The following is a 26,643-nucleotide window of genomic DNA, read 5'->3' as shown; positions in this document are numbered from 1 at the left end:
AAACACAGTAAACGAACTCTAAGGTTCAGTAACAAAATGTAGTTTGTTTAATTAAATAATCAAAAATGGCACAAGAAAGGTAATGTAACAATGACAAACAACACATTGATGACACTATATAGTACAATGCCTACAGCAGTTTCATAAGGTCTCCATGTCAGAAAAGGCACCTTTGCTGTACCTTGATTGGGTGAGACTGCGTTTAGGTACCCACACGTTGTTCTCTGCGCTGTGACACACGTGTTCAGATTTTCACAGTTCCGTTGGAGAGAGGAAATTCATAAAATTTTCTTTTAGCCTATGTGATCCTGTCAGCATGTCAAACGTCATTTAAAAATGCTTTAAAAATTTTAAATCACTTGCATTTGTAATTGCTAGAGCCTTAGAAGACAAATATATTAAATATTACAAATCCTTCACAAAACATTTGTATAGATTTATACACACAGAGCACTGCATCGTTATACATGTACACATATACAGTACGATAAGAAAATATCTACAATGGGACATGCTCACGATAATAGCACTTCCATTCTTTTCTAGCTTTCTCCACAGACACGGGAAGTGATCCTCTCCTCGCGGTGAAAAATAGAAACTCGACGACCCTGATCATGAGAACCCATACAAAAAGCAGACACAAACATTTCCCTCCTACTATGACTGTGTATAGATCTTGTATTATGCTCACGGAAAAGAGACCATTATATTGCTATCATGCTTTCAAACAGAGGCTAAGGTTACTGGTAGGCTACTGTAATGTTATGCTAGCTCAGTTCAAGCAAATACACACAAGTTATCTCAACACGTTGACTTTTATCGCGTAAATCTCTTAAGATTAAAGTGCACAAAATGGCTCTATTCTATTGGCAAGTGCTCTGATCGTCCACATAGGGCAAACCTATCCTTTTGGGTCTCTCTTTCATCCTCCGCATTTTCGTCTCTTTACCTCCCTCCCTCCTTCAGAGAGTTGATTCGGGCGCAGATTTTGAGAGCTGGCCCAAGTTTGACATTCATGGCACTCATTAGGTGGTCCTCAGTGAGCAGCAGCAAGGCCTGTCCGTCGATCTCCTGCGCCCGAAAGGATTCGGCAATGTCCTGACACCCTGAGAAGGTCAGTGGGGCGGATGTTCAGTAAAGTGGAGCATTACCATTGTCATCAAAACACAAGCATCAAACAAAACCAAAGGAAAAAGAGGCAATGGAAATGAGACACTCAAGAAGACAGGAAGAAAGGAAGGAAAAAGAGCAGAACCGATAAAAAAGGCAGCGAAGAAAGAAAGAAGGCAGAAATAAGAAAGAAACAGTAAAAAAGAGAAAAGGACAAAATGAATAAATAATGAAGAAAGTGAGGGTGAAACAAAGAAAAGTATAAAACAGTCAAATAAAGCTGTGTCTGAAACCCAAGAAATGCTGCCAACTGAGACCGAGATTCTGAGGCAGGAAGGCACTCAGTCAGGTCTGAATAAAAGTTTAGTAATCTAGCCTTCTGTTTTATTGGGCTTTTAGAATTGGCTAAAGGCCAACGACAACAGCTAAACGCTTATATCTAGCAGTCAGCTGTTGATTCCTTGACAATGTCAGGAAGTATTGTTGAGACCTTCATCACCATATACCAGGCATCATATCTCCAAATTCAGATGTAACCAATATATATCAACATAAATGTAAGTTTAAAAAAAAGAAAAGAAAAAAAAGAATTAATGAGAAAAACAGGGAAGTATCAAAAAGAAATAAAAATCAAGGTCAGCTAAGAAAACCTGAAAAAAGAAAAAGAACACAGAAATTGACAGTATTGCCAGTAGAGGCACAGAAGGAAAAAAAGTTAAAAAAAAATGTAAACTTATAAAATAATGAACAAAAAATAAATAAAGGGAAGAGAAAAATAAAGAAAAGAATAAAAATATATATTAAAAAAAGATGTGGTTTGGTAAAAAAAAAAAAAAAACCTAAAGGAAGAAAAGAAAGAAAGAGTGGTTTCTGTGCTGACTGGGTTTCAGTGTGGGGAATGAGCTTACCTGGTAAACTGGATATAAAGCTCCACACTTGGTCTACGGTCCACTGCGAGGGTTTTGGCCGTGAGGAGAGGTCAGCAGGGGACACTGTGTCTAAAGGTGATGTGGGAGCGCTTCTTGTCTCTCCCATCGTCTCTCTGGTCCTCGGTTCTCGCTCGCGTATGCCTTGTTCCGTGTGTCTGCGCAGCCTAGTCTTCATTGGGGCAGCTGCTTCGTCCTCACCCTCCTGCGGAGGACGCTGAAGGATTCTCCACTGCTCTGTGGCTCCATGTTTCACCTGAAATACATCACCTGACTGAGCTGGAGACAGAACCACAGCTACAGTCTACAGTTCTACAGGAGACTTTAGTAGTTCCCAACCCTCATCCTGGACTACCCCTGCCAAGTATATTTTGATGTGGTTATTTAATGCAAAATCAGGTAATTATCTGCAATTTCTGCAGGTTCTGCAGGTTATTAATACTCAGAATTGGGGGAGCAGATGAAAACCCTAACATGGGATTACATATAATCTGTTTAATTAGTTAAATGAAAGTAAAACACGATCTTGATCATTTTCCCAAAAGCATTTTTTCAGAAACATTTCAAATTCAAACTCTCTCTCTCTTAAAGTCTCTCAAACTTCCAATCTCGGTCATTCTGCTAGCCAGCCAGGGTCCAAAGAAGGCACAATTGGCCTTGTTCTCCCCTCAGCACTTCAGAGCAATGCTGGATAACACTGGCATCTGATGGCCAATGCGTCAGAGCTGGGTGTACGGGTCGGCAGCAGTTCGGAAAAAGAGGCGCTGGCTAGCTGCCCACGTGTCGGAGGAGGCACGTATTGGTTTTCAACCCCCCCAGTGCTGGGAGCACTGCATGTGATAGGGGGAGAATATGTATGGATTGGGTAACTGTCGTTCCAAATTGGGGAGAAAATCAATCATACATTTAAAATAAGAAAGACATCGAAAGAAATGTAATTAATTCATTCAGTTTTTTATCCTTTCCTATTCAGGGTCACAGTGGGACCAGAGGCTACCCGGAAACATGGGTTGCAAACCAGGAATGCCCCTGGGACAGGACATCAGTTAATCACAGGGAACAATACACATCCATTCACTCACACACAGCACCAATTTAGCACAGCCAGTTCACCTACTGTGTGTTTTTGGGATGTGGGAGGATATTGAGACACTCACGGAGAGAGGGAAAACTGACCAAACTGTCTACAGCGCTGCTGTGCTGTCTGACAATAGAACTTTCTTTTCATAAAATGACAAAAAGAGCAAAAAGAAGAAAATGTCTACAAATAAGAATAATTGTATATTCTCATTTTCTAACGATAGATATTAGATATATTGATTAGATTCAAGAGGTATTCTTTGTCAATTACTGCAGTATATTTTAAATCCTAGAACAAACTCACAGTGAGAGTGAGCCAGGCTAAAGACCGTCAGCTTGTTGAGGGAGTTGCGGATGACAACTGACCTGCTGGAAGCGTTCCTCCTGAATCTCGTCCCCTGCTCCATTAAACTCGGACCGGTGCCCCCCTTCACTCACACAGCGTCTCAGTGCACGGAAGCGCTTGGTGTAACTGAACCTAGGAATGGGAAAATGGGGCAGGAAGATGAGGTCACTGTCTTTCAATTTCACCTCACTGAACCTCAGATGAAGTCCCACACAGATTAATGATAAAGGCTGTTACAAGGCTGCTCACATTTGTGCTATCAAACAGACTGCAGGGTTTCCCTAGTGTATTGCTATTTAGGCCTCCAGTAGAGCCATATGGGAAAAATAATAACCAAAAAGAATACTTAAACATGCCTAAATTTGCATACCACAGTATACTCAGAATAACATTTTAAAAGCGAAAGTTACATTTTAAATCCCATATCAACAATATGCTTTTTGAAATGAAAATAAATAAAGAATTTTTACTGTCAGGCAATGCACAGAGGACAAAACTTTTTGATTCCCAGATGGACAACCCATATGGGCCCCACATGGACATGTTCGCTGGGTTCCAAGCTAGTGTGAATAGACTACAGTCCATATATGCCCCTGACGTATTCCCCTGAGCTAAGATTCTGTCAGGCACAAGAGTCACTAGATACAAACCCAATATCTAATGCCTGATATAATCTCAGTTATATCAGGCAAAAAGACAAAGATCACAGACTAGTAGATTGATTTTCATTAGCAAATCATTTGCATTTGATTTATACATACTTTTCTAATAGTGTTGGACTATTTTACGGCATATTAAAAATGCAGCAGCAGTAAAAACGTCATCTTTATTTCAGATGTAACAAAAAACTAAATTGAATTCTGCTGTGCTCTTTTTGTTAGTTCTGTTTTACCATGAGAGAGGTCATGGACCAATCTCATAAAGCAGCTATGCTAAAGTTCCTTAAGTGTATTAATGTTTTTTTCTGACCTAGTATCACTAAACTAGAACACCTTGTATTTCAAAAATGGCTAAAAGTGTAATACATTTTAATATGTTACACCTTTTTATCTGACCCTCCACCCCCAGACCTGAGCTGCTTCCTGGGAGAAAGCCACAGAGTACCACCTCTGACCACATCCTGACCCAGTTTGTAGATATGAATAAGTCTTTGTATGTTTTTTTTAACACAGAATCATAGCTGTGATAAAAACAGCACTGTAAACACACTCTCATACACATCATTTATTTCCAAGTAAGCAATAGTGAGGAAAACATTGTCAATCTAGTCTATTTGATCTATGCTCTTTTTCTCAGGACCACATACCAGAATAGTTATTCTTGGAGAAAGGTGGTTTTCTTAATGTACAAACAGAAAACAACAGGAAACAGATCGTACTTTAGTGTGGTCTGTCAACCATGCAGAAGCAACATGGCAACTTTTGTAGAATAATATTGAAAAAATTTTTCAAATGAGATAACATTTGAAATAAATGTATTAATTATTATTATTTATTATTTATACATTATATATATATATATATATATATATATATATATATATATATATATATATATATATATATATATAATTTATAAATAATAATAATTAATACATTTATTTCAAATGTTATCTCATTTCAACCCAATTTATATTGCCAATTACACACTCTCATTCATGTGAACTCCCCCTATCCTAGCAATGCCCCCTAGACTAGAAGGGTGTCTCCTCCAACACATGTGAAGCCAGACAGCCAATTTTAGAACTGCTAGGAAAGGGCAGCTCCCAAGCTTCAGTACAACAGCTAACAGACACCTGGGGTGACCAACATCACAGTAGGAGTGATGTGGGAAGGAAGTGCCACCAACCCACCCCCGAGAAAGCAAAGACAATCTGCTCTGTCTGACGTACACATGTGTGTGTTACACCAATATGCATTATGGATTGGGATATGGATGTGTAAAACAGTAAAATGCTTTGTAGACTACTGCACAGCTCCGGTATCTTTGTATTTCATAATTTTTTCCCCCATGTACATCATAAAAGTTTCACAGAAAGGTTGATTAAATTGGCTTAGTTCTGGAGCCAATAAGCAAAAGGTTTTAAGCTTTGATCTAGTAAAAGTGTTAAGTTTGAATAAAAATCTTTTGTGAGGAATAACAGCCAATATTCAATAGTTGCAGCCCTACATGAAAACATTTCCAGATTAATACTCTATTTATCTTTTGCTTGCATGTTTGTTTTTCAAATAGTGTGTTAATTATAAAACAGAAGATAAAAAAGAAAAAAGGGTTTATCCTTCTTATATATATATATATATTGCACCACATCAAATCTAACCTTCCGTTGTAATGTTTTCACAAAAAGTCCTACCTCTTGGCGCAAGACTTGGAGCAGAAGCGTTTGGAGCGGGGGAATGTTTGGGCAGTGCCTTTCCTCTTGCAGAACTGACACTGCAGCACCAGCCTGTGTCCTCCTCCTACACCATCTATGAAGAGATGGCAGAGATGCCCATTAAATCCCAACACTATAAATGTCATATGCCTCCTCAATTCCACACCATTTCAAATTTTTCTCTGATCCAACTTAGGAAGGTTGCAGAATTGCACCAAAACTGTATTAATGCTTATTTTTATTCTCTACATTGATTTCCATCATATGGCGTCTGGCTTAAAACTACATATATGGAGCAGAGCATGCAGCAGAGTATCTCTACCGGAACGACAGAAAACACAGATACGTGGTACCCACTGTTTGTGACTCCAGTCTCATCGTCCGAGTCAGTAGAGTCGTCAGGAGGTTCTGAGGTGGCGGGAAACAAATCTGGCCCACTGACTCCATTCACCGCAGAGCCACAGTGTGGATCCACCATAAGCGATGAGCGGCTCACCTGAGGGATTAAATTACAAGGAAATCTGAATACTTTTCAAATGCCTTAATTTCCTTAATAATTAATTACATTAATATTCAACAGTGCTATCCTTTTTCTTGGCCAAAACTAAAATACGCCGTCTCATAAAATCTTAAGGCCAGTGTAGATTTCACAGTGTAAATAGATCAGCCACGCAATCAGCCACGTTTATGTTCTCACTGTATTTTTAAAAACAATTCAGAAATATGCTAAAATAAAAGACTCTGAAGAAACTGAGTTGTGGTAAAATTTGTGGCTTTGTGATTAACTAAATAATTTCCTACAGAATCATAGTTGTAATTAAGTTGAATTGTTGTGAGGCCAGGGATTTAAATCCATAGTAAAGATATTCTGACATCGTGTTATACCTAACCAAGGACAGAGACCCCAGGAAATTCCAGGATTTCTTTCAAGATTATTTAATTGACCTCTAATCTTGCACTTAAAAGACTTAAGATAGCACTTGTGTCTTGATGTTCTAATATTCTTTTCATTATGTAGTGTTTGTATGTTTGATATTGAATTTTGTCCATCCTCTGTATCTAGTAGGTCTTTATACTGATATTTGTATGTGGCAGTATCTAACCTTAGATGTGTCTCTGGGCTGTGGTCTATTCACACTAGTTAGGGATATTTTCTGAGTGAACAGAAAAATGCAGCTAAGTACCATAAATGTAAATGTATTTGACATTGAGTATGAAGCTTAATACACTGCGCTAAACCATATTAATAAAATGACACTACCATAATGACAGAAACAAATTGTTCAGGGCTTTTTTTTCCAAATGTGTTTAACTTGAGCAGATAATGTTTCCCTAATAAACGCAGCCATGTTGCAGAATGTTTTGGCACTCGACTACAGGGGGTGTGTCCCAGTGGAAACGTTATATCAATGCATACCCTCTATATCTACAATATTCTCAGAAAAGCATACAGTGGTACATCACTGAACTTTGTATATAATCATACAGCCCAGTAAACTGCAGAGCACTTACAAATCTAACTGGCACTTCCTTTAGTCCTTTAGTCATATTATGTTTTTCTTAAACCTGAGAAGCACACTTAGGCCTGATTGATATGACTGCTGTGTGGTTTACCGGGAATGGCTCCAGTCCTTCCTGAATAATGAAGCCCTCCACCAGGTGGGTGAGTACGAGTGGTTTGGACGTTTCTACACTGTGCTGAGTTTCTGCTGGTCCCGTGTGACTGGAGGTGGGCTGGCGCTGAGCAGGCTGCCTGTCCAACACAGCTGGAAATTTGGGGGGAGAGCTGCAGCTGGCAGGGGATGCATCCGATGGTCGTATCACAGAGGACTGGACCGGTGACAGGTCAGAGGACAGGCTGGATATGGCTAAATGGACAAACAATAAAGTTAGAAAAAGTTTGCTAAAGTCTTCAATCCTCTCCCAACAAGAAAGCTCTTGATGTTAAAAAATAATCAGACTAAAGTTTGATAGAGAACACTTAGACAAAGACAAGTACTACTGGAACGTCGGTGCTTCTGTGCTTTTGACACAAAGTTTTCATTGCTAGATATTTGCATTTCTATAAATTAGAAAAAAAGGCTGCTATTAAATAAACTATTGCAGTTTGAGGAACACAATTTTACTGTTCCTACAAGTGACATCAGATTTATAGATTTATAATCTTTGTTTCACAAATGTTGGGAGTATCAGGAGAGGACACTCATGAACGTGTCCACTACTGATTTGACTTCATAACCAAAAAGCGGCAGAGTTTGAACTATGCATGGGCCAAGTGAGTTGAAAAGTAAAGACAAAGTGTATCTTACGCCCTCTAGTGGCTGGCTGTAGTCCAACTTTTAACCCCGCCCAATCCCATGTAAGTAAATGTAGCAGAAAGAAAATGGGCGGTCATGCTTCCACTTCCGCTATCTTTTGAACAGGGACATCTTTCTTATATACAGTCTATGGTCCAGAGTTTGCTTATGTTTCATTTATAGTGGAGACTTGTGGAAGGCTCTGCGCCATGATGAGATACTACGGCTGAGCATGGCTGTAAGGTCACAAATAAAGACGGTTTCATTAACAGGAAGTTAGCCAATTATGGCGGAATCAGAGTAAATGTATTGTACTGGTGAAATATGCTAATAGCTATTGCTAACACAGCTAAATGCAAACAGATAGCAGTGAAATGTTAAAACCTTGCCAACATCAGGATGTGTTGCTGAATTATTGACTCACAGAGATCTTTATCACTACACTGCCTTTAAAGCTACCTTCAGTTTCAAACACAGCCTATATTTAAACACTCACTTACTGTTAGGACAACATCTCAAACATGGCTCCCATTTCCAGTCCTAGGGTCACCACATTACATACACTTTTGTGCATTCCCTCAGCTAGCACAACATATTAAGCCTTATAAATGAACATGTTTCTTGTGTGTTCCTGGACCAAATGTACTGGCGTAAGGAAGGCAAAAGAAAAAGGAACCACTTGTATGCTAAAACCTTGTGCCAAAACCACCAGTAGGAAGTGCTATCGCTGGTCAGTGTTCAACACTGCTACAACAACAAGGTGGTCTGATGCAGCATTCAAAATGTACAGTCACCATTCAGTTCCTGGTTGGGAATTTAATGCTGACTCTGACACTGATTGTGAAAGCTGAACTGGTTTCATGCAGCAGTAAAACTCATGCTGTGTACCTGAGTGATTGTCTGAGTGAGTGGACATGTCTTCACACAGGTCCTCTCGTTCAGCAGGTGATGCTACAACCGAAGCAGAGTTTGTCTCTGACTTCTGAGACAGTTTAATCTGGCTTTCGTTCTTTGACTCCTCTGTGCAGATCGAAATCCTCTTAGAGACCTGTGGGATAAAGACAACAGTCTTAACATATACAGCATAAAGTCACCATGAACTCAAAAAAAAATTATGTCTAATTGGGTTCCTTCTGCAGAAATTAGTGTTTTTCCTCCCTAATAATTTGAATTCAACACACAACGACCTTACTACTTAGCTGGTGAGCTGAATCAGCTAATTACCAGTTTGACATATGCATATTTCAGCAGTGATGTCCAAATTCAGGCATATTTTATGAGATTGGGAATTAGCAAGTTTAATTCAGTTGTAATTCTTTTTGTGCCATTATTCAAACTAAGTGTGGAACTATATTACAGAACAATATCTGCAATCTTAGTATTTCAATTGTTTGGATGAACTACATGCAGCTGTAAAAAGTCTACCAATTACCATGGGAAACCATCTACCAGCACCATTTTTTGTTTTGTTTTTCACACACAATTCACAACTGTTTAAGCAAGGAACTGTCTTGTAAACACTGTGCATCAACGGTGGCCATGCTGCTCATGGCTGCTAAAACATAGTTAAAAAAAACACAGTTTTAACTGTTAAAACTGCTGAGTAACAGCACACTTAAAACAAATAGAAAGAAGCAGCTACTGTGATGTGTAAGGAAGTTTAGTGTATACTGTGATGTACATGTCAAGTGGTTTTAAAGTAATTGTTGCCAAATCGTGATGGTGTTCAAGAGGGGTGCGTAAAAGTCAGAATATCGGTTGAAATACCTGTTTATTTATAATAGTTTTAAACAAAACAGTGCTCATAAATCCACCACAATTCCCACAATACCATGCAAATCCAAACTTTACTTGTAACAGCTTAAGGTTTCTAGGTGGAAATTTTTAAACTTGTGAAATTTGATTGGGCATTACATTCATAATCTTTGTGCCCCATGTAGACATGTCATCCATAGCCTACTGCATACTGCGGATTCTGCAAGATCCAAATCGAGGTATGACACCCATACCTCAATGGTTCGGCATGAAAACACTCAATCAAAGTAAACAATAATCAAAATAAACTTGGAATCAAATGGTTTATAAAAAATGCAAGAAAGAATAAAAAATATCCTATTTTTTGTGGACGATACACTGTCCCAGAAATAATCTCAGTAAACAATACAAGCTATTTTTGTCAATTTGTACTGCCTGTCTAGGGTTTTGTTTTTTTGTTTTGTTTTTTTAAACACCTGCTAGCCTCAAGTAACGCGTCTACAACTCTCACAGTCCGCTCTATATGTATGGAGGCGTTGTTATTAAAGCATTGTTCATTGTACGACTGGCAAAAATGTCAATGATGTTCATTCTTATGTTAAGAAAACACAAAAGTTTACAAAAGTAAACACAATGGGCAATATCAAAGTCAGCAAAAAAATACAGAGGTCATGTCCATATACTGTGTGATAAGTCAATAATATAATTATCGTGACAGGCCTGCGTATCAGTCTGGAATTTCACATTAGTTACAGTATAAAAAATATTTACAGTATTTTTTTTAAAGTAATCATGAAATTCATGTTTTAAAAATGACTGAAATGGAGAGAAAATTATATATGTGAGCATTTACTTGGACATTAATTGGGAGCCTAGCATATTGTACCTAAAGAGTGTGGCTGTATCTTTGGAAAACACAAAGATCGGATTGGATCGGATCGGATCAAAATCAGTAGATTCTGATGGGATGACAAAATAAACAGCATCTGAGTCTCTTAATGCTGAGAAGCAGTGGATCCTGATCCGATCTTTGTGCTTGTAAAAATAATACAGCCAAATAGTTTAGATAAGATGGCCTGCTGTTTAAGACTGAAGTAAAATCACTTTATTTTTAATAAGAGTTTCTATAACGAGACATTCTGGACTGATTGATTTAGGTTAGAAGAGACTCTTTTTTTAAATCACTGTTTTACAATGTGTTTAATATCTTATAATCCAGTCTGACTCTCCTCTCTGACCATTAGGCTCCCAGCTCCTTTAAAACTCCAACTTGTGTGTGTGTGTGTGTGTATGGTGGTACACACTCTGGACTGATATCTGTTGTTGTTTATCAAGTACTGATGTAACTGTTTTATAGTGGGTGAATGCACTGTGATTTGCGTTTCTATAGTGTGTGTGTGTTAGCATTAGCATTAGCCTCCAGCTAATGCTCTGTTCAGTGGTGTTTTAAAAACAAAATGTTGGTAAAACAAAGTTTCCAGGATAGTGTTATAACGTTTCAGATATTATGTCCTGTTTTTATGTCCCACTGCGAAAAAGCTGCACACTGCAGACTCTCTTTTTACCCTCTGCAAACGTCCGCACTGCTGCCAGTGTCGTGACACATCCTATCCCCCCGGACACATCTTATCCCCTCTGACATTATCTTACAGAAGGAGCATTTAGGACCCAATACTTTAGCCAGCCGATGTAGCTAAGATGCTACTCTTTAGCCAGCCGATGTAGCTAGCATGCTACTCGTTAGCCAGCAGAGCTGGTACACCTCCGCAACTGTATCAGCTACCATGCTACTAGTTAGTCAGTTGAGCTGATCCCTCTTCGATTGTAATAGCTAGCATGTTACTGGTTAGCTAGTCAAGTTGCCCTCCCTCCCCTTCACAGTGTGTTTTATCTAGTGGCAGTTGTTTTTGTAAGCGCTTTATTATTTTATTTGGATCTCAATTATCTGCTGATCTTGCACAAGGTTAGCTCGATAGCCGACAGCAAGTGCAAGATAACTAGCTTTACCTGTTGGTATCAGCTTTATATGCTAGCGTAGCAACAACATTATATTGTTGAACTTAACATTTAATAAATAAAGATAAATGGCAACACTTTATCAAGATAAAAACGTCTCAGTAATTATTAGTATATCTTTCAATAAACTGTATGACAGCTGTGTGAAGATGGATAATTAATCACATGCACGATTTAACCAATGGAACAGTTGAGGGGACAGGATGTGTCCGGGAGGACAGGATGTGTCACGACAGCGGCCGTGTCCGTTAATGGTGCCTTGAGAACAGATGGTGCTCTGAATACTGTTAAAACAAAGACTCAGAACTGGACTGGGATTAAAATAGCCAATACTCAATCCATTCAAATATGCCACTAAATCAGATCAGGATGTCCCTAATTTGCATGTCTAATTGTGTAAATACTATTAAATTATTTTTGCCTTTTTATCTTTGAATTATTCCTTTCAACAAGATTTTTACAGATAACCAAGGTGTCTGAAATGTTGGTGCAACTTACTATGGACTTGTCCACAGCTTCTCCAGACTGCAGAGCTACCGTGGCACTCTTCAGTGTTTGGTTTTGTTCCACACTTTTTGTTTGAGCTGCTGTGAGTTTGAGATCTTGGGGTGCTTCCTCCAATCCATCTGCCTGCTTCCTCTTCTCCTTTGAGCTTTTAGGCTCCTTGGATGCGTCCACTGTGTACACAGGGCTCTGGGAGGCGAGGGGAGACTGTGGAGGTGCTGAGGAGACGGTGCTGCTGGTGGATACAAGGGGGAGAACAGGAGAAGGAGGGGAGGCTCTCTGGGGCGAGGCCAGCCGAGGAACGGCAGTGATGAGCGGAGCGGCCGGTGTCTGTCTGGAAGGTGATAACTGCACCAGTTGTGGGTTTGAAGTCTGTGGTGACTGGACAGGACACTCTGGCTTAGTCAGCACTGGAGAAACTAGAGACTTTGATTGGACAAGGTCGCGGGACGGGGACACAGTGGATGCTTTTGACTGGCCATTGGTGGTGCACTGGGCAGATGCAGAGGACAGTGCGATCCTTAGGAGCTGCTTGGTGGCCAATAAGGAACCGCCGGGAGAAGAAGAACTGAGGGGCAAGGTCATGGTGGGCGGTGTAAGGTGGGATCTGCTGGGGGTGGGGACCGTGATGGCCACAGTGGAGGCTTGCACTGACCCACTGTGGGAGGGTTGGGTGGATGGGCAGCGCTTTAGCTCGGGCAGAGGCTTCTTTGGTGTGGTTGGAGAGGAATTGGGATGAGTGTGCCTTTGGGGGTACGGGAGCTGGGGGATGCTGATCTGGCTATGGGGTCTCTTCAGGCTGCTGCTGCCAGTCGGGTTCTGCTTGGCCATGGCGTGGGACTGGGCTGGGGCGTACAGGGCTGGAAACACAGACAACCATTTCTGAACATCTACTCACTGTGTGTTTTTTCTATGGAACTTAATGCTAATATAGATTTTTTAAAGTACTCTTTATTACAACTCTTGTATGTCAATTTCTATTAGTTCATTCATGAAATTGTGACACAATGTAAATAATGACATACAATGACAATCAGATTCACATTATGTCAAAAAGGCAAAGATGGAGAAAATGATTTTGCATGACGGCAAACATATATTAAGCATTTGCTAGAAAAAAATTAGGTGATCAGTTATAGTGAGGGGATGGTCCCAGAACAAGCCAAAAAGATGCACTGAAGCACTTTTTCAATTAAAGTATGGTGTAGCTTCAGGGGAAAAAAGCATTGAACTTTGTTTTACAACCATACTAATAAATATAATTAAGTACTACATATACTGTTAAATAATTATAAACTCTTCCTCTTCCAGGCATAGGCTAGAGGGGTATAAAGCCCCCCAGCACTGAACTGTGGAGCAGTGGAACTGTGTTCTCCTTTCAGGTAAGCTGGGGATGAGGTGGGGTGGTGATCATCCAACATCCTGTCCTCGCTAACTTTCTTGACTTTCTTGAATGCAATCAACTCTTCACAGCAATGCTCCAAAATGTAGTTAAAAGCTTTCTCTGTACAGTAGAGATGTGAACTCTTTTTTAATACCATTGATTTTGAAAGAAACAATGAACAAACAGGTGTCCCAATACTTTTGTCCTTATAGTGTAGCTGATTCTAGCTCTGCTCCAGAAGAGTCTAGAGTAGACTGATTAGATAGGAATGTATGCTGCTATGAATGAAAAAATGTATTATCAGTACATTTTCATGAAGTCTTCCACAGACTTGCCATCTCTGGAATGGAGGAACCAAACAATGTGTTTATCTTTATCTTTACACTGTGTTGTTGCTTATGTTAGCTTGCTAATGCTAGCTCTTCAATCTTTACATGCTTGATCACAGAATATTCTGAGAAGTTTTGATCAGAGAATGATTAGATTATTATCTAATAATAATTGTATTATCAGTACGTGTTTATACATGTGTGTGTCTTATCCTGCTCGTAATTACATCTAAAGCATAAGACAGGAAATTGTCCACTACCACACTTTCTTAAATTGAATGTACTGTATTCTGAAATGAAACTCTTAAAGTACTCATATGCTTGTGAGCACAGCAGACAATTAGTGACTTACATGGAGGTGGAACTGTAAGATGGCGTACGGGCGGAGCTTTGGGTGTCAATGTGGGCGGTTGTGGGGTTGTGCCCTCAGCCTTGGTTGTTGCCTCTTTCCCAGAAGGTGGGGGGCTGGGTCTCAGAGTAAAAGTGGGTGCTCTTGGGCGAGACAGGGTCGGGGGCTGACGAGGGGCAGCAGACTTAAGTGGCAGGTTCGGGGGTATGGTCAGAGTCCCAGGAGGAGGGGGGCGGAGCGTCAAACTCTGAAGCTGGAGCCCAAGAAAGAAAGCATAGAGGTCACGTTACGCCCTCCACACACTCTGAAGCACGAAGATTGTGAGACAGATTTAGAAAAAACAGACTGTGAGGAAATTACATCATGGTGTAGTAATATATGATTTGCCTTAAAGGTGACCAAGGAGAGAATTTACACGTAAAGGGGGCGGTTTTAGACACAATCAAGTGAAGAGCTCACCTGTGAAGAGGGAAATCGGGGTGAAGAGGAGGAGGGAGAGGAGGAAGAAGAGGAGGAGGAGGAGAGGACAGGTGCATCAGGTCGCACTGCAGACGTTAGAATCAACTGCCAGAGCAGACATACAAAGATGGAGAAGATATGAGCAAAGGGAAAGGGTCAAAGAGAAGCTTCTAGAACCTACTAGAGGTGGAGGCCACTCGTTTCCCATGTGTTGAGATGTATTTGTGTGGGCGAGAGGGTGAGTTTCACAGTAAACCTTTTGATGTGGTAAAGAGGAACCTTGCCGCTTTGAAAACTTATGTGCATGCATATACCTTTGCAGACCCCAGTGCAGAACTTTTTTTAATCTATAGTGAAAAACAATGCTAAGAACAAAAAAAAAAACTACTCAAATATGCTACTCCTCAAACAGTCCATTTTCAGGGTCTTTAAGCCAGTTTTGGAAGAGTGGAAGTAACTCGAAACAAAATGAACAAGTGGCGCGAAAAAGCACAGCAAGAGTGAGAGGAACAAACAAGCATGCAGGGCTCCACGCACTTCAGACAGCTTTCAAATACTCTGGCCTCGAAAACCAAACTTTCCATCCACTTTCAGAAGTGAGACTATAGACAGCACACTGTACAGCAAAATCGCCAGTGTCAAAATGACACCTGCCATGCTGTACTAACAGCTACTGCACTGAATGAACACTTTTCACGCTGTACTAACACCCATCATGCTGTACTGTACTGCACACATTATTTTCACTCCAAGTCATGTGCATAGACCTGACTGACTGCCTAATTGCTATCTGTAAAAATTTGCAAGTGCAAAGGTTTTAAGCAATGTCATGCAGTGACATTTTTATTCTTATTGTTAGCGACTGGTAACATCAACAATAAAGTATATTTGCCGTGGCTGCAAGAACAGAATCATGTGGGACAACGAAGCAGACAAATATATTGGAAATTAAATACAACTGCAACTAATAGCTAAATCTAATAGCTATACTATATATCCAAAGGTAGTGTGTGAATGAATTCTGCTATTTTAAATTGCACTCATTGCTGACACAGATGTGCAAATGTACACACACAGTCTAGTCTAGTCCTTATAGAGAAGAATTTCCAATAGAATAGGACTCTCTGGAGCTGATAAACATGAATCTGTTGATACCATACCTAGTGCCAGGCATTAGCATGAAGGGTATACAGCCCCCCAGCACTGAGCTGTGGAGAAGTGGAACTGTGTTTTCTGGCATATTTGTGCTCCATCCAATACTTTTGGGATGAGCTGTGAAGTTGGCTATGAGGTAGGGTGGTGATCATTCAATGTTCAGACCTCACTAACGCTCTTGTTGCTGAATGCTATCAAATCTTCAGAGCAATTGGCCAAAATCTTGTAGAAAGCCTTCTGTAGACAGTGGAATCTAAACATTTACAGCTAAGAGTAATTAGCAGGATACAAGCATGGAAGAGCGAGTTGAAGAACCACGGTCTTTATTGTGGTGCACAAGCAGAAAACATGATAATTAGCAGAGGAGAAACAATGAAGTGCTCTTTTACCATCTGAGCTCTCAAGAGCATCTGGGCCTGGCTGCAAGGGTTCTTCCCGAGGAGTAGAGTCTGGGGGGAGATCTTGCGGGCTGCGCCAGTGGGGCTGGAACTCTGGTTGGCTCTGACCAGCGATGGGGATCCTGGCATGCTGGGCACTGAGACCTGAGGGACAGTCATTGAAGAGTTCAATGAAGGATAATATCAATTTAAACCAATTTAAACTAAGATCAAATAACTGAAAACTATGAACTCTACAAAGTACCTTTTATCTAAGAGTGTAGAACCATACGCTTGGGCCAAGAACCACTTAGTAACTACTTCACATCCTTAAGTGTATGTAAGCATGCTTTGCGATGAGACTGTAGCAGTAGGCTACTTGCTTATACTTAAATATGAATAAAAAATAAAATATGAAACAGTATGATTACAATTGGGCTTTTCTGCTGAGATACACTATTAAAATTGCTAATAGTCCCATCCATACTCCAGGAAAACATGAATGATGTGATTATCTAGTGAAAAGTGGGAATGATGTGGGAGTACAACTGAATGTTGGGTGTGATGTGATCATTCTGTATGCAAATTCAAGTTTCGTTGAAACAGTGTTTGGCTTCTTCAAGAGAGAGAGATAAGTGGGGGGTGGGGGTTGGGAAGGACAGTTGCCACATACCGTTTTCGGAGTCTGCTGTGATGATGAAACAGAAGTCGAGAAGGCTGGAGCCAGCCTGTCCCCAAACAGATTGACCTGACAGGAATAGACGGAAAAATCACAATCTGTGCAAACACACACGCCTCTTTGATCACATCTGATTTGTTGCCCAATTTGTTGCACTGACGACGAGATGAAACAGACGATACGATCAAAGAGCTTTGAGGAAAATGACAAAAAAAAAGCTCGTGAACATCCATCAAAGGTGTGTACTGAAATACTCCATGATTCCATGTCAATAGTGAGGTCAAAGTGGGTTCTTCGCAGAGAAGGAGAGGTATAAGCACTTTCCTGTTCATAGTAAAGATTTACAGACAGGGCATACATCTACATTAACATATAGGGCTACATCAACATATAGGGCTGGTTTCTTGGGCAGCCTAGTTGTTGACATTTTTCCCCTTTCAATAGAAAATTTCCACCCAAAATGCTGTGTATTGTAAATCTACGCATAATCCCTGTTCAGGAAAATCAACCCATAAAAATTCAAGAGGTCCACTGCTGGTTTTGGCTAGTGAATATAATGGCTATATTTGTATTGTATGTATTTTACTAATGCCTGATGTTATGCACTCTGATTCAATTAGGAAACACTTCAGACGTATTATGTGCTTTAATGCTATCCTAACTTATATGTAATTACTAACAATCTCCAGGATCTCAGCCCCTTTCTCACCACCACCAACTTTATTACTTCCCCTAATTCCACATGAAATCAAGGGTCAAGATGTAACTAGGTCTATTCTTAGGTGAGAGTCAGGATCATCATCTCTAACCAGAAGCAAGGACAAATAAGAGGGGTTCAAATGTGTCGTTAAAAACAGACCTTAGAGCTTCTGCACATGACATGTGACTGAAGTGTGACACACTGCTGTTAGACAGCTATGCCCCAAGGTTGAACTACCTGGGGGGAAAGGGGCCAACGACCACAGCTCAAGGATTGGGACAAATACAACATAGACGTATGTGCGTTGAAGGGACAGGGAGTTCCAACTGGAAGTCTAAGAATATCTTAACAGTTACCTGAACAACCTTCCTGTCTGTGGGTGGAGGTTGATTGTGAAAGGTGGTGACCGCTGTAAGTGCCGGGGTGCTTTTTGGAGTACCATTGGCCTGCTGAGAAGGAGTCACTGTGGAGGAGGTGGTAGTGGTGGTGATGGTGGTCGTAGTGGTGGCAGTCGTTGCATTGCTGCTTGCATTCTTAGCAGACTCGGGTTTAGCTTGAGGCTCCTTATCCATTGCTCGGCACTGTCTGGACACTGGAAGCTGAAATGATACGTCAATAAATCCAAGTGAAATTTAAAATTCCAACACATACACATTATCTCCTCACAAGGTGTCTGACGTTGGTTTCTTTTGTTTTGCATTGAAGCTAATGTAGCTAACTAGTAATAGAGGCATTAGTCATCATGCTTTAAAGCAAGATCTGAAGTAACCTGAAATAGGGTATGTGGTTTCTGATACTTCTCTAGCCATGCACTAGAGCATCAAGGTCAATGAAGAGAGCAAATAATGGAAGTCTGCACTGCTTAATTATCAAAAATACTTAACACTGAGGCATTAAGTTATTTTTAATAGACTTGGCCATGTGATACCTGCACTCTTGAGTGATGCCACAAAAGAACCAATGTGTGTGTGAATAACCTTTAAATTGGCAAAGAACCTTTAGGTCAGATGAAGGTTCTTTAGACCTTTAAATGGTTTTCTGCTCATCTAGACCTCAATTATGTTAAATTAGTATGTAATTTTTGTGGAACCACAAGTGGTTCTTCTATGGCATCACTTAAAAGAACCACTCATAGTATCTCTACTATTTTTATTCAGTGTGACTGAAAAATTAACATGCAACACTGGTTGGTCATTTTTATAGATAATATGTCACATATTGTTAGAGGTCATATAAGCAAGTCTATTTAAAATTATTCAACACGTCAGACTTAAGTGTGTGTGCTGACTTTGTGGACACTGTTGTATGATGCTAACTGGTGGGGTGTAGGCCCCAATTATTTGTTGACTACATCAGCTTTAGTAGCTCCAGTGGAAAGCTAGTGGAGCAGCAAACGTCAGACATCAAATATGTCTGGGCTGAGCAACCGACATGTCTTTTTCTCAATGTTTCTTGATTTCTATTACAGATATAGATAATGTCTGGCTTTATAGTTAATGTTGTAGGAGATTTTATTGTATAGTGATTTTATGGCTTTTCTGTTTTCCACCATGAAATAAAAAAATAAATATATATATATATATATATATATATATATATATATATATATATATATAAATGTAAAGTAAGATTTGTCACTTTAGCCAGTTAACTTAAGCCCAAAGTCAAGCTTGTCCAATAGGAAAAGAGCTGTGGAGCATTACTATTTACCAATCCTCGACTTTGGGCTTAAGATATCTGGCTAAGAATCCCTGCTTTGTGGTACATCCCCCCAGGTGTGTTTATATGATGTATGAAAAACCAGAGATGCGTGTTTTTTGAACAGTGATGATTTGACTGAGAAAATGCAAACTGAGTGCTAACAGAACTGAGTAAATTACAAACCAATTAAAATACATTTCTCAAGCTTTAAATATCCCCAATCATGTGTCGTAAGATTCAACTAGGCCTGTGATTTAAATTGCTTTTGTCAATCAACAAGGAAAACTGACCTGCCAGTGTAGAAAAATCGTTTAGGATTTCATTAAACCTTTAATGACTCACAGATCGCTTTATCTAATTTCAGTTCTCTACATGCATGAATTAATGCAACAGGGGGCTGGCAAAACTATTAATACCATCAGCGCTGCTGCAAAGTGGGGTTGCCCTTTCTGTTTTCCTCACAGACCAAAAAGTGAACTTTAATGTGGTCCAGACACAAACGACTCAACACAAGCACAGATCAGATAATGGCTGCATAAAGTAAGTGAAAAGGAAATGAAAGAGTGGGTTTTAAATGAATGAGGTTAAGGGTTAGCCATTCAGCTCCTGGAACAAAGTAGCACACAGAAACTATCAAATACATTTTACCCTCTTCTTTTAAAAGCCATGGCTAACAAAACAGGCTATTACAGCAATGTAAGGCCGCATCAAAAAGGACCTGGGGCACTTTTACTGTGATTTCTAAAAAATATGAAGAGCAACAGCAGTCTAAATAATGAAAATAATGAATATTTGTACATATACAAATTACTAATCATGTTGTACATGTACTAACAGAATGGCCGCAGCACTTTGTATTATTACAAATTAATAGGTGAATACTGTCACTTTACAGAAGAAAAAAAAAGCTTTCAAATAATCCAATTAAAAATATTTTGGACAATTAATTATTTTAAAATTTTGAAAGTAAAAGACTTTGCATTGAATTAATATATACTTTAACATATATATTTACAACTACATTCTTCTTTTACTTGCCCCCCATTGTCTTTTCACACCATAATGATATTACTATTTTTTTACAATACAAAATAAAATGTTTTGTGTCTATGTAATACACTAAACAAATACCGTATTATGGTATAAATTACTTACCAAGGGGACAAGTAAATATATAGTGTAAAAAAGAATGAAATAAAAGAAAGTCTTGAAGTAATTGTACTTAAAAATGTTCGAAGAATGATAATTTACTGGCATGACCCTCTTTGTTTTTGCAGGGACATTAAAAAGCATGCAGTAATTTATGAATAGAATATTGTTATTAATTGGACGCCACATTAGAGAATGCAGCACAGTTAACTTTCAAATCATTTATGCAAGTCTTCCCAAAAGGCTTATAACAAATACAAGAGAATCTGCAGTTTTTCTCAAGCTCAAATACCTCATAAACCTCAACTATAAACACTTCACACGGTTCTCCTTCTCCTCGCTCTCAGAGGCCTTTATGGTATCTCCCTGCTGCTGGAAAATAACTGAGGTGTCATCTCTAAATGAAAAGGAGAACAGTTTTCACTTGCAGGAAGTTCAACCGAGATGGTCAAACTAATTCTATTTCAATATATCAAACATCCAAAGATTCAGGGGGCCGGTATCACAGAAAACACATTTTCTTTTAATAGACTTAGTAGTAGTAGTAGTATGCATATCCTGCATATGTACGTGTAAAATTATTATATTACACACAGTTCTTTAGCTTATAACATGGTCGTAAACACTGCGTAGACGGTACAAAAAAAGTTCGAATCGAGTGGATTTGTGAATCAGTTCGGCTGAACGAAAAGAACCGGCTCCAAAGAACCGATTCGTTCGCGAGTGGAACGTCGACAATATTGACAGTAATAAAGGTGCTGTGTAAAAATATCTATAAATAAAGCCCGGCAGCGGTTTACAGCGTCCTCCTTTTGTTACGATCGGTCAGCTGCCTTAAGCTACCCCACACTAGAACCCAGATGTCGAGAAAGCAGCAGTGTTGTGCGTGTGTTGCATCGTCTGCTAAGCTAGCTAACCACACACACACACACACACACACACACATCAACACCATAATGGACACACAGTACATACGGAGCAGCATCAGTAGCCTGATAGCAGGTGTCAGTGTGTCCCCCTAAGTCCTAAATATCTCTGATGACCACGGCCACGGCACTGTAATTTCTGATCAGCAGCTCAGGCCCTGAGCTGGACAGTACGCTAATTAAACAACAAAACCGAATAAAACCGAATAAAACCGAGTTTAAACTTTGCTGGCTGGCACTGATTGGTGCTCTCGGCTGTCAATCAAATGATACCTGACATTGATCCGGCGGCGATGACGGTCACGATTTTTTTTCTATTTATGAAATAAAAAATGGGCGTGTGTGTGCGCGCGCGCACTGACAGAGTCGCTGCACATCTATCGCTCTCTCTTCCTCGCTCTCTCTCTATCTCACACACTCTCTCTCTCTCTCTCTCTCTCTCTCTCTCTGTCGCGCTGCACTTCCTTCCAGGCATAAACGCAGCGATGGTATTTTCTATAGAAAGCAGAAAGCAAGCGATGAACTCGCCAGCGTGTCTTCAATAAACATCGAATGCACGCGCGTGTGTGCACCAACCAACACACACACACACATACACACACACACCACACACAAAATGAAAGTCAGAAGAATGGGATGCTCGGTGGTGAACACGAGCAGTGCTCGCTCGCTCCTCCCTCCCCTCCCTCCGGCCGGTCGGTCGGTCGGTCGGTCCCGGACCGAGCCCGAACCTCAACCCGCAGGACCATGTGTTTTCCCCCACAGCGCCGCTACACCCACCTGTCCGTAGTCAGCGGGGCAGATCACCCATCTCACACTGACCGTCCACCGACAGCCTTACAACCCCGTCATGTCCTAATGCGTCAAAGGTAAAAGTAGAGAGCGAAAAAAACAAACCGCTGCGCACAGAGCGCTGGGTCTGCTACAGCGCCGCCTGCCGGACAGAAGGACCTAAAGGACAGAGCGAAAAACATCAACAATCTACTAAATGTCCCTTCAATTAACCAGGGTGAACCAAGGGAAAACCCCGAGGACATCCAGGAACCTCTCAGAATCAAACACAAGTACAGCACACCGTCCAGGTGCGTGGGAACCATGACTGCTAACACATAGGGACTGTTAAAATAGCATGCACATCCAGCGCTGTTAAAACATGACTTATAAACCCTGTACCCATGTTTTGTTTATTCTAAGAAAAAAAGGAATGGAAAGTGTATTTTCCTTGGTATAGTTGAATATTGAGATATTCAATCAGCGGTGGGGCAGTGGTGGCTCAGCGGTTAGAGCGCCGCGCTATCGATAAGAGGGTTATGGGTTCGATTCCCAGGCTTGGCAAGCTGCCACTGTTGGGCCCTTGAGCAAGGCCACTGGGGTTGGTTGCCTACCGCTCTGGGTGTGTGTGTGTACTCACTGCCCCTAGTTCACTAGTGTGTGTTAAATGCGGAGGACACAGAACACAGAACAGGGCTGAAAAAAAAAAACAGGTCAATTCCTAAAACCTCAAACCTTTTTTTGTGACCCGTTTGGCTCATTTGCGCCCCCAGAATCTACCCAAACTCAGCCCTGCAGCGAAAGCTCTGGTAGCCCTAGTCAAAGCTGGTGAAATTATAAACCTTACGGCGACTTCAGGAGAATATTGAGCTGTTGACCAGGATCTCATAGTTATGGGAATACGGCTTGCTTGTGCCAGTGTCTGCGGAGGGGGAGCTTAAACAAGCCGGGGCTCACACATGGATCCATGGTAGGCTAAAAGCTGATGCTAGCTAACACCAACTCATAGCATCTTTTCTCTTTAACGTCTGCGCCCTCAAAAACAAACTGGAGTACCTGAGCGAACTGAAGCTAAACACACACCTGAGAGTACCACCTTTTTTCTATGAAGACCAGCTACAATCTTTAGCTTGCTTACAGCACATTGTGCTGAGAGGACACAATGAGAGGACAGCAACACTATCCAATAATTACAGTGCTTTTGTAACAGTGTTAAAACTGTGTTATAATATGCAGCTTCTGCGAGCTGTCATCTCTGATATAAACCAGCCATGGCATAGCATATTAGCTTGATTTTCTTTCACAAGTTTCATTCTCAGACAAAATAACAGGGTTTACGTTGTAGGGCACTAATGAGTATGTCAGCCATTTCCCTCTGAGTGTCTGAATTGAGGGCGCTACAATCTCCCACAACACACTCGTAATTTATAGTAAACAGCGTATCTCACTACATGAGCTGAATGTGGGCCAAAACACATTGTGAGTCTTGTTACTAAGCAACAGAGAGTGGAGCGAAATGAAGCCGAAAACATTTGCTTGTATAAGCAAGTGAAAGTTAGGAGCCTCTGAACACTGAACTTAATATATGTTGGAGTCTGATGTTTCTAAGCAACATAACGGCCAAAGATTATTCCATGAACAGCGCACTGCCTTTACTAACTTTGATTCAGAATCCAGTTTGTGTGTTTACAGAGCTTTAAACACGCCTCAGCCGCTCACATGTTTGTTAATGCGACCAGTGCTGACCCACGTTGATAGCATTCATAGATTCATTCGTCTTTTTAGTGCCACGTAGTGAACTACTAAATAGTCCCTCCCTATAGAGTGCAACAGTAATGAGGGAGCAGGGATCCATTTCAGTCACAGTCCTGGACTATTCTAGCACTACCATTCATAAGTTTTAAACAAAAAGCAAATAGCTAATTGCACCCCCTTGTGGAGAAAAGTCAAATCTTTAAATGCATCTGAATTTTTTTTGTATGTTACACATACAAGGAATTTTACTTCAGTGAGAGCAACACAAGTATGACATGTAACAAGCACACATATACTGTTAACACGTATTACACTAAGAGAGAAAAGTACACTAAACAATAAACAGAGGTAGTAATAAGGTGCTTGGCCCTAAAAAGTTTAAAGATTAATGAATGACGTTACCATAAATGATGAACTACTTTACAGTTTGTTTGATTTAGTGGTTAATCTTTGTGTTTTAGGTGAATGCAATTTAACGCAATCTAACTACCAGTTCACTTCCCAAATGATAACTTATGATGTACCAGTTCTTTTATATATTTCTGTGAAATGTTTAGAAAATGGGATAAATACACAGAGTAATATACTGGTGTCAGTGTCTTGTGAATATAATTTTGTACTCTGTTTAGACATGCACTACAACATTATTGTGAACAAACTTTACAGTCATTTGAACTGCTCATATTTCTGAATAAATGGAGCTGTCAAATCAGACAGTTTGAAAAGTTTCAAAGTAACCTAAATAATACACTGAGTAGAGTTTGGGTAGAGTTATCCTACATTATAATGAAATGTATTAAAAAGATACTAATAATATGATAATATGAACACTACGGTCATTTAACTGACATGTTTCACAGATGCCCTGGTTAATTGCAATTAAATATTTATTGTTCTGGTTTTTGTTTCTTGATAAGATGATATATGTAAATAATGTCTGTTCTGACTGGCTGCTATATTTCAAAAGTAGGCTGGGCTAAAACACTACTGATAACCCTGAACTTAAATAAAGTGTGGACTGAATGGGTGGGCATACAGTACTATGCAGAAGTCTTGAGAGTAAACCTGTTTATCTGTACAGTGAGTGAAAAAAAAAAACATTATTAAGGCTCAGAGAGACAGGGGCAGAGTAGAAACGGCCAATCAGAGTCTTTCTTGTTTCAGATGTCGCCACGGCAACCAGTGGGCCCATTAATATTTAAAAGGGTACCGGCCACTTAAGTCGTGTGTTATTCTGTAGTCTTCTAGGCCAGTATTAGGCACCCTGGGTCTCGAATTTCAATGGCAAAAATAAATGGGTTTTCAAAAAGAATAAAAACATTTCCTCCATCATGTCTTGTGGTAAATAAATATATCATGGCATTTTTGTCCTGTACATGACTGGAGCCTCTGAATTACTAGGTTACTAAGTAATTCTAATATTGCAACATGCAAGCTAATGCTGCTGCACATCAGCTAGACGTAAGTGAGCTTCACCAACGCAAGACAGGCTATGACAGTCGTACTGCTTTGCCTTCCTCAAGGATGACCACAAAAGTATTATAATAGGTGACAGCCTCTTTAACCTTTCAGTCTGGTCATGTTGAGCAGTACAGTCTGCGTGCATTATCAGCAGCATTAGCTTACATGTAGCAATATTCATTTTTTGACTCTTTAATGACCTTGTCATTAAGAAGATCCGGTGATAATCAACAGAAACATTTACATAGGACAAAATGTATCAGCTTTGGAACATGTTTTATAACCACTGGAATTTTCTGAATGTTTCTATTAATTTTTCCTCAGAGCTGAAGCAAATATGTGCATAACAGCAGAACAACGGCTCCAATTACAGACTGGACTTTACACTGGACTTTAAAGGTAAAGGTAAAGATAAAGGTGCACGTATTTGTCACTGTACAGTGTGCACTGTACAGTGAAATGTGTCCTCCGCATTTAACCCATCTGGTAGTGAACACACTCACACACACACATGTGTTAGGGGCAGTGAGTACAGACACACACCCAGAGCGGTGGGCAGCCAACTCCAGCGCCCGGGGAGCAGAGAGGGTAAAGGGCCTTGCTCAAGGGCCCAACAGTGGCAGCTTGCCGAGCCCAGGAATCAAACCCACAACCCTGTTATCAAAATCCCGGCGCTCTAACCGCTGAGCCACCACTGCCCCCACTTTTTTTTTTTTATTATTTTTTTTTTTTTTGTGGTCCATAGAGGGAAATCTGCTCTCTTTTTTCATCATAAACTGAATTACAGACATCACTTGGTTTTGCACCATCCAGGTTTAAAATAGCAAAAGTTGAATTTATCAGCATAAAATGGCAACAGTTGATCAAACTGATCACATGTTTTGTCCAAATGCGTCAAGAACCATGTATGTAAAGTAGTATTAAAACATAGCTAGATTATTTCATTTATTAATTAAAATTAAAGTTTACTTATCGATCATTTCATTACAAAGAGTGTAATTAGTCCAGTTTTCCTGAATGTAGGTCAGCAAACTAAAAAC

At 40.1% G+C, this 26,643-nt stretch overlaps 1 protein-coding gene across 3 annotated transcripts; it reads right to left on the bottom strand.

Moving 5' to 3' along the window:
* Nucleotides 1–19: 19 nt before the first annotated feature.
* LOC140564746 (uncharacterized) lies at nucleotides 20–22,529 on the bottom strand. 3 transcript variants are annotated; one of them, XM_072690379.1, is made up of 14 exons: nucleotides 22,397–22,529; nucleotides 18,197–18,439; nucleotides 17,135–17,209; nucleotides 16,474–16,626; nucleotides 14,930–15,034; nucleotides 14,474–14,723; nucleotides 12,403–13,268; nucleotides 9,022–9,181; nucleotides 7,451–7,704; nucleotides 6,194–6,332; nucleotides 5,816–5,930; nucleotides 3,483–3,594; nucleotides 2,019–2,292; nucleotides 20–1,106 (listed from the first exon to the last, which is right to left on the bottom strand). In XM_072690379.1, exons 2-14 carry the CDS (start codon nucleotides 18,410–18,412, stop codon nucleotides 946–948), a joined length of 2,880 nt encoding a protein of 959 aa, XP_072546480.1. In that variant the 5' UTR covers nucleotides 18,413–18,439; nucleotides 22,397–22,529; the 3' UTR covers nucleotides 20–945. The 3 variants fall into 3 exon arrangements, with proteins under 3 accessions (XP_072546480.1, XP_072546488.1, XP_072546496.1); XM_072690387.1 differs by lacking the exon at nucleotides 22,397–22,529 and adding an exon at nucleotides 20,983–22,174; XM_072690395.1 differs by lacking the exon at nucleotides 14,930–15,034 and having other exon boundaries at nucleotides 22,397–22,528.
* Nucleotides 22,530–26,643: the final 4,114 nt, after the last annotated feature.

Source organism: Salminus brasiliensis, chromosome 1, assembly GCF_030463535.1.
Source record: "Salminus brasiliensis chromosome 1, fSalBra1.hap2, whole genome shotgun sequence".
NCBI lineage: Eukaryota > Metazoa > Chordata > Actinopteri > Characiformes > Bryconidae > Salminus > Salminus brasiliensis.
Note: the sequence above shows the minus strand (reverse complement) of the source record. Positions and strands in the feature narration are given on the sequence as shown.

Excerpts from the sequence above, each read along its gene's own strand:
- LOC140564746 (XM_072690379.1), bottom strand. The coding sequence starts at position 18,412 with ATGGATAAGGAGCCTCAAGCTAAACCCGAGTCTGCTAAGAATGCAAGC. Across the intron at positions 17,210-18,196 it reads CAGACAGGAAGGTTGTTCAG|GTCAATCTGTTTGGGGACAG; the intron begins GTAACTGTTAAG and ends TATTCCTGTCAG. Across the intron at positions 3,595-5,815 it reads TCCAAGTCTTGCGCCAAGAG|GTTCAGTTACACCAAGCGCT; the intron begins GTAGGACTTTTT and ends TCCCATTCCTAG.